This window comes from Bradysia coprophila, unplaced genomic scaffold (assembly GCF_014529535.1).
Source record: "Bradysia coprophila strain Holo2 unplaced genomic scaffold, BU_Bcop_v1 contig_75, whole genome shotgun sequence".
Classification (NCBI taxonomy): Eukaryota; Metazoa; Arthropoda; class Insecta; order Diptera; family Sciaridae; genus Bradysia; species Bradysia coprophila.
In genome coordinates this window covers 8248-22457 of record NW_023503989.1, presented here as the reverse complement: position 1 = coordinate 22457, position 14210 = coordinate 8248, and the positions used below count along the sequence as shown (strand labels likewise).

At 35.9% G+C, this 14210-nt stretch overlaps 1 protein-coding gene across 1 annotated transcript in view; it reads left to right on the top strand.

Moving 5' to 3' along the window:
* The window catches only part of LOC119084524 (roundabout homolog 2-like), a 53869-nt gene extending 40988 nt beyond the window's left edge, over nucleotides 1–12881 (top strand). The window contains exons 3-4 of the mRNA XM_037194537.1: nucleotides 4855–5048; nucleotides 12702–12881. Of these exons, the coding sequence (XP_037050432.1) occupies nucleotides 4855–5048; nucleotides 12702–12857 (350 nt within the window). The 3' untranslated portion in view covers nucleotides 12858–12881. The remainder of the gene's footprint in view (nucleotides 1–4854; nucleotides 5049–12701) is intronic.
* The last annotated feature ends 1329 nt before the right edge of the window (nucleotides 12882–14210 follow it).

Sequence of the window (14210 nt, the reverse complement as noted above, 5' to 3'; positions counted from 1 at the left end):
AGTTTTTCTGAAATATCTTCACAGAAACTCAATTGTAAACAGTAAATAGTCTGCCGATTCAAGATTTTCATGGAATTTTTTTTCCAACGACACCAACTTCAATGTAATTCTACTTTAAAATTCCTGTCACTAACTCTCTTACTGTTATTTATATAGATAGGGGATGACAAACATTTTGAAAATCACTTCTAAACACACAATCATTACATTTTCTATTTTAATTAGCCTAGAAAGAAGTTTCGCCTGCCCTACATATATTTCAGATACGAAACAATGAGAACCAATTCCACAAACATTATATACATCTGGTCGAGATTGCATGTTTTATAAAAAAAAGTAAGCCTCTTCATCATCCCCCAATGAATCCCTGCATTATGATCGCCTTTTCACTTATGAAATGAATGTCGACACTCATGTATCAGCTATACACGTTTAACTGACCGCATCGAAAATATTGTTAAACTTTTAATCAACCGCAAACAAAAACACACACTCAACGTGGCGTATCACTTTGAACTTATTCCAAACAGCCATAAGTATTATGATGGGACGGAACATTTATACCACTGGATAAGAACAATAGAAAACAACTGAATCTAAATCGAATTGGAAATATATATGTACTACCCCCGGACTCGAAAACATACAAGCCAAACTGAATATGAAGTAATGCAACAATGGAAAATTATATTTCCTATTTTAATGACGTTCTTATTGTTTGAAAACGTATAGGAAGTTATTTATACCCGAAAATACTTATTCAATTTCTACTCGAAATAATGTTATCTGAGTCTCCCTTTTCATTTTTGGCAATTTCGAGAACACCTGTCTCATTCGATTTATGTTGTTGTTGTAGTTTTTTTGTTGTTGCATGCAGAATCGCACATCGCACAGCCACATAATCATTATCATTCGTAGAGTACACTTACCTTCATTCTGTGAAATGGAACAATGATGCCGCATCGATGGAGGACCAATTCAACCATATCAGTACATTTCGGTTAGCGAAAACTAACTATTTTGTCCGGTGCCAAATAAATAGAACAAAACTAACCATAACACCCCTGAAAACGATAAAATAATATCGGTAGTGGTGCGGTAACCGATAAATATATAGACCAATAATCGATTTAAAGTTTATGGGAATTTGCCAGCTGGACAAATAGGTTGGTGAAGTAATATTTACAGTTGCCATCATGCAAACACCTAGGAATAGTACGAACAGTACACACATATGACTATAACGATATTTTCATTTCATTGTAAAAAATGTTTATATGTTCTGAGTGTTGCATTGTGTAATTATTTTTTTGTTGGATTTTGGAGGCAGACCAACGAGTGAAATGCATTCATGTAAATTTTTACCATAAATTTTCAAATTTTGTAAACGAAATAGGATTTATACGATTCTGTTTATGTGTCGAATTGATGTTAGGCCGAAAAGTGTATCTTATTTTTTGTCAGAAATTTTTGACAATCTTTATAATGGCATGGTGTTTTTGTAGTCAGATGCTTGAATGTTTTCCAATGCGGTGAACTACTATTGAATTTAGAGCTGTGCGGGCAGCCTGGAAGTTTGGCCCGCCCGATGCCCACTCTCGCCCAATAACACCAGGCACGGCTGGGCCAAAATTTTTCTGGTACGTCATCGGGCACCAATATTTTGGGCGGGCATCACAAATTACTTGGGTGTACAGCATCCTATGCAAGAAAGCAAAGTATTAAACGAAACGAATGAAGTCTGTCTAGGAAAATTGTTAAAAAAGTGTTAGAGTTGCTATGCTATTCTTAGGCTAGTTGCATGTAAAACTTTTTGGCTGAACAAATTTTACATCGGGCAGTACACAATATATCGGGCGGGCGCCAAATTTTTTTTCGGGCCTCAGGTGGGCGGGCATTTTTTATCGAAATTATTTCGGGCTCGGGCGGGCGGGCATAAAAATTAGGTACGCCCGCACAGCTTTAATTGGATTTAACAAATATTTTTTGAGTTGATTGCCAGATTGAAAAATATTTTCGGTTAGAACACGCTGAAAACAAACAGAAATTTGCTTTTTTATTAAATAAATATTGATTCATTTATTTGATATAACAATTTTCAGAGAAGTTATTTAAAACTCTGACCAAATAAAATTGGTTTAATAAAATGGAATATTGCGGTGCATTCACGAATTTTCCAAAAAAAAAAACGTTCTTTACTCTCATGGTTTTTGGTTTTGCTTATGGTTTAAGGAGTGATGATATATGCGACAAAGTTAAATATTTGTGGGACAAAAGATCCTGTGTTGGTAACCCTGGGATCTTGAGCTAGTTCAGTGCGTTGACTGCACTATCGTCTCATACATTTTTCCGAAACGTGTTCGGCAGCACATCGTGTTAGCAACAAGATTTCATCTACTGCTAGTGGAAATATTAATAATTTTCATGCAAAACCACATCGACCCGTAACTAACACAGAATCGTACTTCACATGGAGGGATTCTTTTGAAAAACAGAATCCTGAAATCGGACGCATTTTTTATTGGACTTTTTTATATGTGCCTAGATTGGTATTGGTCCCTAGAACCTAAAACCACATTCAAAAAAATTCTTCGAAGCTTGTGTGGCTAGTGTGAGGTGATCAAAAACCGAAAACATGCACTCTTCTCACAAAATTTCTCCAGCTACACGAGACAGTTACACGTTAGAAAGGTAATTGCATGTACTTTCGGGGCAAATAGGGTCTTGTTGGGTTTAAAATTCATCCACAAATGTAAGTTTTCAGTCTTTTTTCGGTTGAAAACGTCAACTGCACATATCTCAGTTTGGATGAATTTTAAACCCAACAAGACCCTACTTGCCCCGAAGGTACATGCAATTACCTTTTTAATGACACCCCACACGACCCTGTACGGCTCGTGTACCTGGAGAAATTTCTGTAAGAAAGTCCATGATTTCAGTTTTCGATCACCTCCAACCAGCCACACAAGCTTCGAAGAATTTTTTTGAAAGTTGTTTTAGGTTCTAGGGATCAATCTAGGCACATATAAAAAAGTCCAATGGAAAATTCGTCCAATTCCAAGATTCTGTTTTTCAAAAGAATTCCTCATGATTGTAGTATGATTTTGTCAATTGCGTGCGCAAATACTTATATATTGGTTTACCCTTTTGTATTTAATATATTTGCGCACGACAATTGTCGTGTATAAATCAACTGCGTTTGCTAACTAACTAGAAAATATAGATCAAGTTCCAAATCCAGTTCAAGCTGCAATGCTTTATAATGTTGAAGCTCTCGATTTGAATTGAATTCTCCTGATCAATTTTAAGTAGTCTCTTAGTAAGTTATCTTACCACAATCTAATTTTTGAGGATTGCTATATTTTGATGAAAGCAATTTCCAAAAATTAAAAACAATCGAAGCTTCAAGGTAACTACATCTTGGTAACTAAAAATCGCAACCGCTCTATATAATATTTCAATCGATATTATGTTCTATTCACTGGCTTTATTTGTGATACACATAATAAAAACTTTAAATTCACCAAGCATACGCTCTATGACCAGTATGACGATATACATAACATTAGTCAGATAGTATGTATATCCTGAATGCAACATAACCAAGTTTAGTTAGTTAGCTCAATTCGTTTTTAGACAAATGCGACCAAATAAAATAGGTATACCCTTGCAATGTTCGCAAAATTCAAATTAAAATCCAAACTTTTTATATTTTAAATGAACGATGCTGACACAGAGAGAAGCTTATATTTTATATGCCTGCAGATATAATGCCATTTTATTTTACATTATTCAAGTTAAAAAATTTTTAATTGAACATTGCTATAGTTTGTCGGAAAATGGGATAACAACTGTAAAAAACTCACCAGTACGTATAAATATGGCAGAGATTTAGTTTTACGAACAAAAAAATCAGTCCGTAATGTTATTCCGTCAAAAAGGAAGTTAAAATTAAATTATTTTATTGAATTATTATTCATACGAATGAAATTTCAACATAATTTCTCCTCTATTTAATTTTCCATTGATTGTCTGTCCAATGGGATAACATCATAGCAAAAAGAAGCATCTTCTTTTAGTGAAAACAAACGATGAAAAAACTACATCGATCGATCACAATATTTTCATTCTTCTCGCTGTGAATAATACCGCATCTCATAATATATCCTCTATTCGCCACCATTCTCCTGTTCATCCACTTATGTATTACACACAGACAGCCAAAATGCAATTAACTTTTCGATTATAACGAAAAACAACTATTCGAAAAATCTAATCATGCGTCTCATTTTATGGATAATTAATGCCATACATGGATATCTAAGCTATATTGGAAATGTTTTGTATAATATACGTATGGATTTTCACTATTATCATCCGAATACGTATACACATAAGGTAAAAACTACATATAGATAGCAACAACCATATGAGACGAGTAACAATGCACTAACTAATCTAATAAAATGGGAATATTTTGGCATTATATTTGAGTGACTATAGCACACGGCACATCACAATACACTGTGATATCAAAGTTGGTAATACTTCCGAAATGAAATAAAGGCAGAATGTTTTGTAATTTAACAATACGACACGGATGTACATAAAATGCATTTACTGTTTCATTAACGTCACTTACATGTTATTGATGTGCCAGGAGGGTGTCAGAAAAAGAAAACTTTAAGAAACTTTTGATAAATTATTAATTATTGGCTGGTGTCGTCGGATGCCATTAGCCAATAATTGTTTTCAAAACAATAGCATGAACTGGAGCTCGTTACACATATTGGAAGAACTTTTTTCTTTGTCGCAAAGTTGAAATTGAAAATAATTTTTCGCTTGTTGTTTCAGGATTGGAATATCCACGAATCACTGAACATCCGATGGACGTTATGGTGCCGAGACATGATCCAGCTACATTGAACTGTAAAGCGGATGGTTCACCAGCTCCAAGCATAGATTGGTTCAAAGACGGTGAAAAACTGAAAGTTGAATCGGGCAGCCATAGAATGGTTTTACCAGCTGGAGGATTGTTTTTTCTAAAGGTGAGAGATGAGACTATGAAAAATTTAGAAAATATTTATTGAAAATTAACAAATCTTGGATTGCAAGAGTAGATCATGAGACACTAAATGTAGACATTTGTTTATATAACCAATAACATATACAAATTATTGCTAAATCTCTAGTACATAAACTATTTACTTGGCTGTAACTACAATAATAAAAATTTGCAACACATAAATTATGTGCAAACGCCAAATGAGGCCCTCATTTTGAAGTTGCAAATCTAAAATTCCATTAACATAACAAAAACCAATGTTCGCAGCGACAACGTCTTCATACATTCAACGCCAGCATATTTATAAGCTCTTAGAGTTAGATATTTACGTTGGGATTTTATGTATTCATAATATGCGATAGCTTAACCCCAACTTTTCATATTTACAAGAGTACATACAATATGAAAACAAATTTACATTTCACATTATTAAGATGACATATCTGCTGGTTTGTTGCGCGAACTTTTCGTCTCATATGTCTATTCTTTTTCTCCCTCTTGAACAAGTTTATGGGTACCCTTCGGTGTGTGTATCAAACCATATGCCTTAACATAACTCCAGCCCGATCCCCCCTAGTTACATGATAAGTATTTGTCTGTTGTAGGTTTTAGTCTGAAATTTCTACGTAACAGTTTCACATCTTCCACCGCACTTAATACACCTATAACTGTTTTTATATAGCACAATCGAGTCGAGTAGATCTTTCACATTGTTTAAGTGGTCTTTGGGGGTAATTCAAATGATATACAACATCAGGAAAATACTGAAGAACTATTACATGGTACACACATTCAGTTCAGTGAAGGAATTATACGATGTTTTCGAGAATTTTATATGTATATTATTGCATGTTTCGAGAGGATATTAGGAAGGCAGCTTGCCTTGCGGCCAGACATCGTACGTGTTCTTTCGGAAAGCATATTGTTTTGTGCGGCTTTATTATTTCTTGAGATACTTATTTTATTTGCTTGTTGATGTTATGACTGACTAGTATGTTCGTTCCTTACAACGAAAATCGAGATGAATAAGAACATCAATATCGCCAAATGTACTCTGTTTCTGTAACGAAATACGATTACAGACTTAAAGAACAAAATTGGAATCAAAATATAGATTAATCAGCGGCTTCTCTTAAATTAAATTAAATTTTTCCATATGAGACTGCAGCAAAAGCTGACATATAAATATCGAAATATGGAAACCATGTGATATCGTTAAATCTTTTTCTAAAAATGTGATATTTTTTATCATCCCTCTTCCACGAATTTATGATATTAAAAAGAGTCTACACCCACCTACTCCATATTTCAAATGAAACTTGAAATTGAATTCAGTTCAAAGGACATTTTTATTAAAAACAATATTTCAGAATACGCCAACTCGTTCGCATTGAGTATAGGAGAGTAGAATGTGTACCTAGAAGGATGGATGCACTGCACACATATAGCTTTTAAAATATCCGCCCAGACCTTAGCCTAACGATTGTAATTCGTATTATATATATCTTCCAACATCCAGCATACATGCTGCCAACTATCCCATTCATAATTCCTTCTGGATAATGGTTTTAAGGCAAGAAGGCCATACAGAAAACTGTGTGGATGTGTATCTAGTTCTAGCATGGGAAAAAGGGATATTTTACGTTTTTTTTTATGTAATATGGGGAGAGAAAATAAAAATAATAACACAGAAAAACCTGTTGAAATATTTTTAATTAAATTTTCTATCGTTGGGATGCTTCATTTTCTTTTATCCTTTTTGTATGCATGTGTTATTTAAAAAGGTAAATCTCTTTACCAGCTATAAATTCATTTTTTCCTCTTTTATTTATTTACCATCTTTCACTTTTATCTCAGACGGTAGCTTACTTCGTGCATTTATATATAAATGGTGTTTATTCTCCCGTACCTCGCCGTGTAGACTTACCGAGAGTAAAAGAAAAATTGCTTTATCGTTGATCTTGATTTTCGATATGTGGTATGGGAAAAGTGTAATATGTCTAGTGGAATATGGTCTGATACAGTTTAGATATCGATGTATTTATTACTTACGTTTAAGCGATTTGATAGTAAAATAATTTCCTGTGTAATTTTCTTTACTTTATGCACTGATTGTAATCAATGTGAAGCAGTCGGATTATAAATTATTGACATTGCCTGGCTAATATATCACCTTAATGAACGGTGTTTTTCGGAAACGTACATCCACAGTGTTAAAAAATCCTCTTCAAAGAAATATATGATCCATTAAGACAACGGTTATCTGTCTAACTTTTTCATAATTATATTAAGGAAAGTATTCTGTTTGAACGTTTACTGAATAATTATATTTAAAACCTGTTGACTTGTTTCAAACGATTAAAATGTACATACATGAAGCAAATCATTGGACTACGGAAAGTGTTTTACGAAATCCTACCCAACATTATCTATATTAGGTCGATCTTAATCTAAGAAAGGTTTTGCCTTTCGATGTTATTTCATTCTGTCTTAGGATATTGTTTTTACGAATAAACCCTATTCATAAGGTTCAAAGGGTTAATGAAGTACTATCAAACCATCAATCATATATAAAAACCAGAAGTTGTATTCGTAGATAATAAAAACAAGGCATCAGAACAGTCGGAGCGTTTGCTGCGACTTAGCCCCGTACGATCCGTAATCCTATTTCGTCCGTAACCATAATACGTCCGTAGCCGTAATACGCCCGGAACCCTAATACGTCTACAACCCTCTAATGCGTCTGTTACCAAAATGCAAGTCAAGTTGGGCATGGTCAAATTTACTGAAAGTGTTCATTTTTAAAATTGCGCATAGCGCAATTACGAAAGCCCGTACGAAGTACCTCTCAAATAAAACCAACAATTTACGACATTATTTTATAAACCCAAATTTTTTTGCCAACTTTCCATTGGGTATTCAATTACCTCTCAAATAAAACAAAAACTAGCAAAATCGGTTGAGATTTACTCGATTTATGTGCAAAAAGCACTTAGGGCCGAGTAGCGGCCTTAGTCCAAGGGCGCAAATTTGAAACTTTTTTTGCCATCATTCTATTCGGCATTCAATTATCTCTCAAATGAAACAAAAACTAGCAAAATCGGATGAGATTTACTCGATTTATGTGCAAAAAACACTTAGGGCCGAGTAGCGGCCTTAGTCCAAGGGCCCAAATTTGAAAAAATTTTCGCCACGTTCTTTTCGGTATTCAATTACCTTCCATAAAAAACTAAATCTAGCAAAATCGGATGAGATTTACTCGATTTATGTGCAAAAAACACTTAGGGCCGAGTAGCGGCCTTAGTCCAAGGGCCCAAATTTTAAACTTTTTTCGCCACGTTCTTTTCGGTATTCAATTACCTTCCATAAAAAACTAAATCTAGCAAAATCGGATGAGATTTACTCGATTTATGTGCAAAAAACACGTAGGGCCGAGTAGCGGCCTTAGTCCAAGGGCCCAAATTTGAAACTTTTTTTGCCATCATTCTATTCGGCATTCAACTATCTCTCAAATGAAACAAAATCTAGCAAAATCGGATGAGATTTACTCGATTTATGTGCAAAAAACACTTAGGGCCGAGTAGCGGCCTTAGTACAAGGGCCCAAATTTGAAACATTTTTTGCCATCATTCTATTCGGTATTCAATTATCTCTCAAATAAAACAAAATCTAGCAAAATCGGATGAGATTTACTCGATTTATGTGCAAAAAACACTTAGGGCCGAGTAGCGGCCTTAGTCCAAGGGCCCAAATTTGAAACTTTTTTCGCCACGTTCTTTTCGGTATTCAATTACCTTCCATAAAAAACTAAATCTGGCAAAATCGGATGAGATTTACTCGATTTATGTGGAAAAAACACTTAGGGCCGAGTAACGACCTTTGAGCCCTCCCAACAAGCTCGCGTTGCATCCTACACAAAAACAATGTTCAGCAACTTTGTTCTACTCGTCAATACCTTTCATTTGATATATCACAAGCAGCTATTACGTGCGTATTTCGGTAGATATCGTCGAAAGACTGAAAAACACCTATAGGGCCCTAGCTCTGGAAGGGCCGACCCTACCATGCCCATTTTCGAACTTGACCTTACTTTTGTCGATACCAATCGGGGAAAAAAAGAATTTTGAAAAAAGGTTGTGATTTGCTCAAGCTAGAGGGGTCACGGACGGACGGACGGACGGACATTTTTTTTATTGCGGATTCGTCATCTATGAACATAACCAAAAGCTTTGCCCTTACTGTCTGCTTCCAATTCGACGTGTTACAAACGGCATATTAATCTTATAAGCCCCCAGTACTTCGTACGGGGCTAAAAATCATAAAATTAAATGAAAAACCGTCCATGGGATCAAAGAAATATTTCTACAAATAAATTCATGTTCTTAATATGTATTTATCAACATTAATTAAAGAACTGGCTAACCGATGTTACAAATTAATAAAACAAGGCATCAGAACAGTCGGAGCGTTTGCTGCGACTTAGCCCCGTACGACCCGTAATCCTATTTCGTCCGTAACCATAATACGCCCGTAGCCGTAATACGTCCGTAGCCGTAATACGCCCGGAACCCTAATACGTCTACAACCCTCTAATGCGTCTGTTACCAAAATGCAAGTCAAGTTGGGCATGGTCAAATTTACTGAAAGTGTTCATTTTTAAAATTGCGCATAGCGCAATTACGAAAGCCCGTACGAAGTACCTCTCAAATAAAACCAACAATTTACGATATTATTTTAGAAACCCAAAATTGTTTGCCAACTTTCTATTGGGTATTCAATTATCTCTCAAATGAATCAAAAACTAGCAAAATCGGATGAGATTTACTCGATTTATGTGCAAAAAACACTTAGGGCCGAGTGGCGGCCTTAGTCCAAGGGCCCAAATTTGAAACTTTTTTGCCACGTTATTTTCGGTATTCAATTACCTTCCACAAAAAACTAAATCTAGCAAAATCGGATCAGATTTACTCGATTTATGTGCAAAAAACACTCAGAGCCGAGTAGCGGCCTTAGTCCAAGGGCCCAAATTTGAAACTTTTTTCGACACGTTCTTTTCGGTATTCAGTTACCTTCCATAAAAAACTAAATCTAGCAAAATCGGATGAGATTTACTCGATTTATGTGCAAAAAACACTTAGGGCCGAGTAACGACCTTTGAGCCCTCACAACAAGCTCGCGTTGCATCTTACCCAAAAACAATGTTCAGCAACTTTGTTCTACTCGTCAATACCTTTCATTTGATATATCACAAGCAGCTATTGCGTGCGTATTTCGGTAGATATCGTCGAAAGACTGAAAAACACCTATAGGGCCCTAGCTCTGGAGGGGCCGACCCTACCATGCCCATTTTCGAACTTGACCTTACTTTTGTCGATACCAATCAGGGAAAAAAAGAATTTTGAAAAAAGGTTGTGATTTACTCTAGCTAGAGGGGTCACGGACGGACGGACGGACGGACGGACGGACGGACATTTTTTTTATTGCGGATTCGTCATCTATGAACACAACCAAATGCTTTGCCCTTACTGTCTGCTTCCAATTCGACGTGTTACAAACGGCATATTAATCTTATAAGCCCCCAGTACTTCGTACGGGGCTAAAAACAAGGCATCAGAACAGTCGGAGCGTTTGCTGCGACTTAGCCCCGTACGACCCGTAATCCTATTTCGTTCGTAACCATAATACGTCCGTAGCCGTAATACGCCCGGAACCCTAATACGTCTACAACCCTCTAATGCGTCTGTTACCAAAATGCAAGTCAAGTTGGGCATGGTCAAATTTACTGAAAGTGTTTATTTTTAAAATTGCGCATAGCGCAATTACGAAAGCCCGTACGAAGTACCTCTCAAATAAAACCAACAATTTACGATATTATTTTCTATTGGGTATTCAATTATCTCTCAAATGAAACCAAAACTAGCAAAATCGGATGAGATTTACTCGATTTATGTGCAAAAAACACTTAGGGCCCAATAGCGGCCTTAGTCCAAGGGCCCAAATTTGAAACTTTTTTCGCCACGTTCTTTTCGGTATTCAATTACCTTCCACAAAAAACTAAATCTAGTAAAATCGGATAAGATTTACTCGATTTATGTGCAAAAAACACTTAGGGCAGAGTAGCGGCCTTAGTCCAAGGGCCCAAATTTGAAACTTTTTCCGCCACGTTCTTTTCGGTATTCAATTAGATTCCATAAAAAACTAAATCTAGCAAAATCGGATGAGATTTACTCGATTTATGTGCAAAAAACACTTAGGGCCGAGTAGCGGCCTTAGTCCAAAGGCCCAAATTTGAAACTTTTTTTGCCATCATTCAATTCGGCATTCAATTATCTCTCAAATGAAACAAAATCTGGCAAAATCGGATAAGATTTACTCGATTTATGTGGAAAAAACACTTAGGGCCGAGTAGCGGCCTTAGTCCAAGGGCCCAAATTTGAAACTTTTTTCGCCACGTTCTTTTCGGTATTCAATTACCTTCCATAAAAAACTAAATCTGGCAAAATCGGATAAGATTTACTCGATTTATGTGCAAAAAACACTTAGGGCCGAGTAGCGGCCTTAGTCCAAGGGCCCAAATTTGAAACTTTTTTCGACACGTTCTTTTCGGTATTCAATTACCTTCCATAAAAAACTAAATCTGGCAAAATCGGATGAGATTTACTCGATTTATGTGGAAAAAACTCTTAGGGCCGAGTAACGACCTTTGAGCCCTACCAACAAGCTCGCGTTGCATCCTACACAAAAACAATGTTCAGCAACTTTGTTCTACTCGTCAATACCTTTCATTTGATATATCACAAGCATCTATTGCGTGCGTATTGCGGTAGATATCGTCGAAAGACTGAAAAACACCTATAGGGCCCTAGCTCTGGAAGGGCCGACCCTACCATGCCCATTTTCGAACTTGACCTTACTTTTGTCGATACCAATCGGGGAAAAAAAGAATTTTGAAAAAAGGTTGTGATTTGCTCAAGCTAGTGGGGTCACGGACGGACGGACGGACGGACGGACGGACGGACATTTTTTTTATTGCGGATTCGTAGTCTATGAACATAACCAAATGCTTTGCCCTTACTGTGTGCTTCCAATTCGACGTGTTACAAACGGCATATTAATCTTATAAGCCCCCAGTACTTCGTACGGGGCTAAAAATACCAAAAAAGAGAAGATAAAAAAATCTTTTAACGAAGGTTGTTGAACTAGAATATCATATATCTAGTGAACGACTGTTATTATGATTGTTTCTTTTATTACTCCATCGTTATACGGATGAAATAGAGATTATGAGATGATGCTGTTCACATCACCTCTTGCCACCTTCAACAATCATCTCGAACAATTGTGGTCTAATTTATTTTTGTTCCGAAAACAAAGGCTCTCTCGCAATGCAATCAATTTTTCCTCTTTATTCATTATTCTTCACTAACCGCATAGTGGATGTTGTGTACACCAAAAATTATTGTATTCTTATATGAACTTATGCTTCCAAATAATAAAATCTCTTTAAACCTCAATTGCTTATAAAATTTTTCTCAGACGTTCGTCGAATCGATATTACAATATTTTCAGCCACAATAATTTGATTTATTGAGATAATAAATAATTTTTTTCTTCATCTTTTTGCTATGTTACCCAGGTGGTTCATTCTCGCCGTGAAAGCGACTCTGGGGTTTATTGGTGCGAAGCTAGAAATGAACTGGGAACAGTAAGAAGCCGGAATGCTACTTTGAATGTTGCAGGTAAGCAAAGACATATTATTAAAACATTTGTATCAAAAAGCGACTGTTCATGAATAATATTGGATTAGATTAGCTTCATACAAACTCAAGTTGTCTTTAGATCAAACTGAGCTTATGACATTTTATTAATGGTACATGGTATAAGATTACTACACTAAAAACGTTTTTTAGTTGATTTTGAATTAAAATATAAAAATGGAGTACTGCAGGGTACTGCATGCCCAATTATTTAGTGGTGTCGTACCAATGCAAAGCGATTGTTCGTACAAAATCAACATAAATTTTCAATGTTTTTATTAATAAACATGTTTTACCGTACTTTTCATGTTTCAAGCACATAAAATAAGAAGTCTAGCTTTTGTGTGTTCGGGTTAGCCTCGGATCAACAACATTCATACGAAAATTCTACTTTTCATCTTTTCATCCCAACTTAGGTAATAGTATTTTACTTTACTAGTGAGGTAATGTGGCCATTCCCTCACTAGTGAAGACCCTTTCCCTCGCTCGTAAAGTAAAATGTCATACTTTACACGTGAAATAATTTGATATCTCGTATCACGATGAGTAAAAGTATCCGAGGGCTTCAGCCCGAGTATAGTAATGGTCACTGGTATAGTAATGTACTATTACATGAATAGGGAAATAAGATGAAAAGTAGAGGTTTTGTATGAATTTTGTTGATCCGAGGCGAAGTTACATAATGAGTTTTACATGCTTTTAATACCTAAACAAATTTGCTGGTCTTCCTTGGTGTGTAATAAGCCACTTTCGACCCTAGGGAAAACAAAAGCATTAAAATACTATTTTTAGCCCCGTACGAAGTACGAAGGGGCTTATAGGATTACGATGCCGTGTGTAATTGATGGAATTCGAAGCAGACGGTAAGGGCAAAGTGTTTGCCTATGTTCATAGATGACGAATCCGCAATAAAAATTTGGGCCGTCTGTCCGTCTGTCCGTCTGTCCGTCTGTCCGTCTGTCCGTCACGTCGATATCTTGAGTAAATCAAATCCGATTTCAAAAATTTTTTTTTCCACTGAAAGATAGTCAAAATAGTGAGGCTAAGTTCGAAGATGGGCATATTCGGGTCGGCCCGTCGTGAGTTAGGGCCACCTAAGTGATTTAAGGTCTTTTGGTGATATTTATGGCAAAATAAACGATGGAAATGTAAATGATAGGCATTGTCAATACCAATCCAGGAAAAAAAAGTTTTTTAAAATCGGGTGAGTGGACCGTGAGTTAGGGCCTTAGAAGTGAAAAGCTACTAGGGCCCTATGTGTATTTTACATATAACTCAAGTAAATTTAATCCGTTTTTCGTAATTTTTGTTTCATTTGGAAGGTAATCAAAGGCCGAATAGAATGTTGTTGAAAAAAAATTAAATTTGGGTCCTTGGACTAAGGCCGC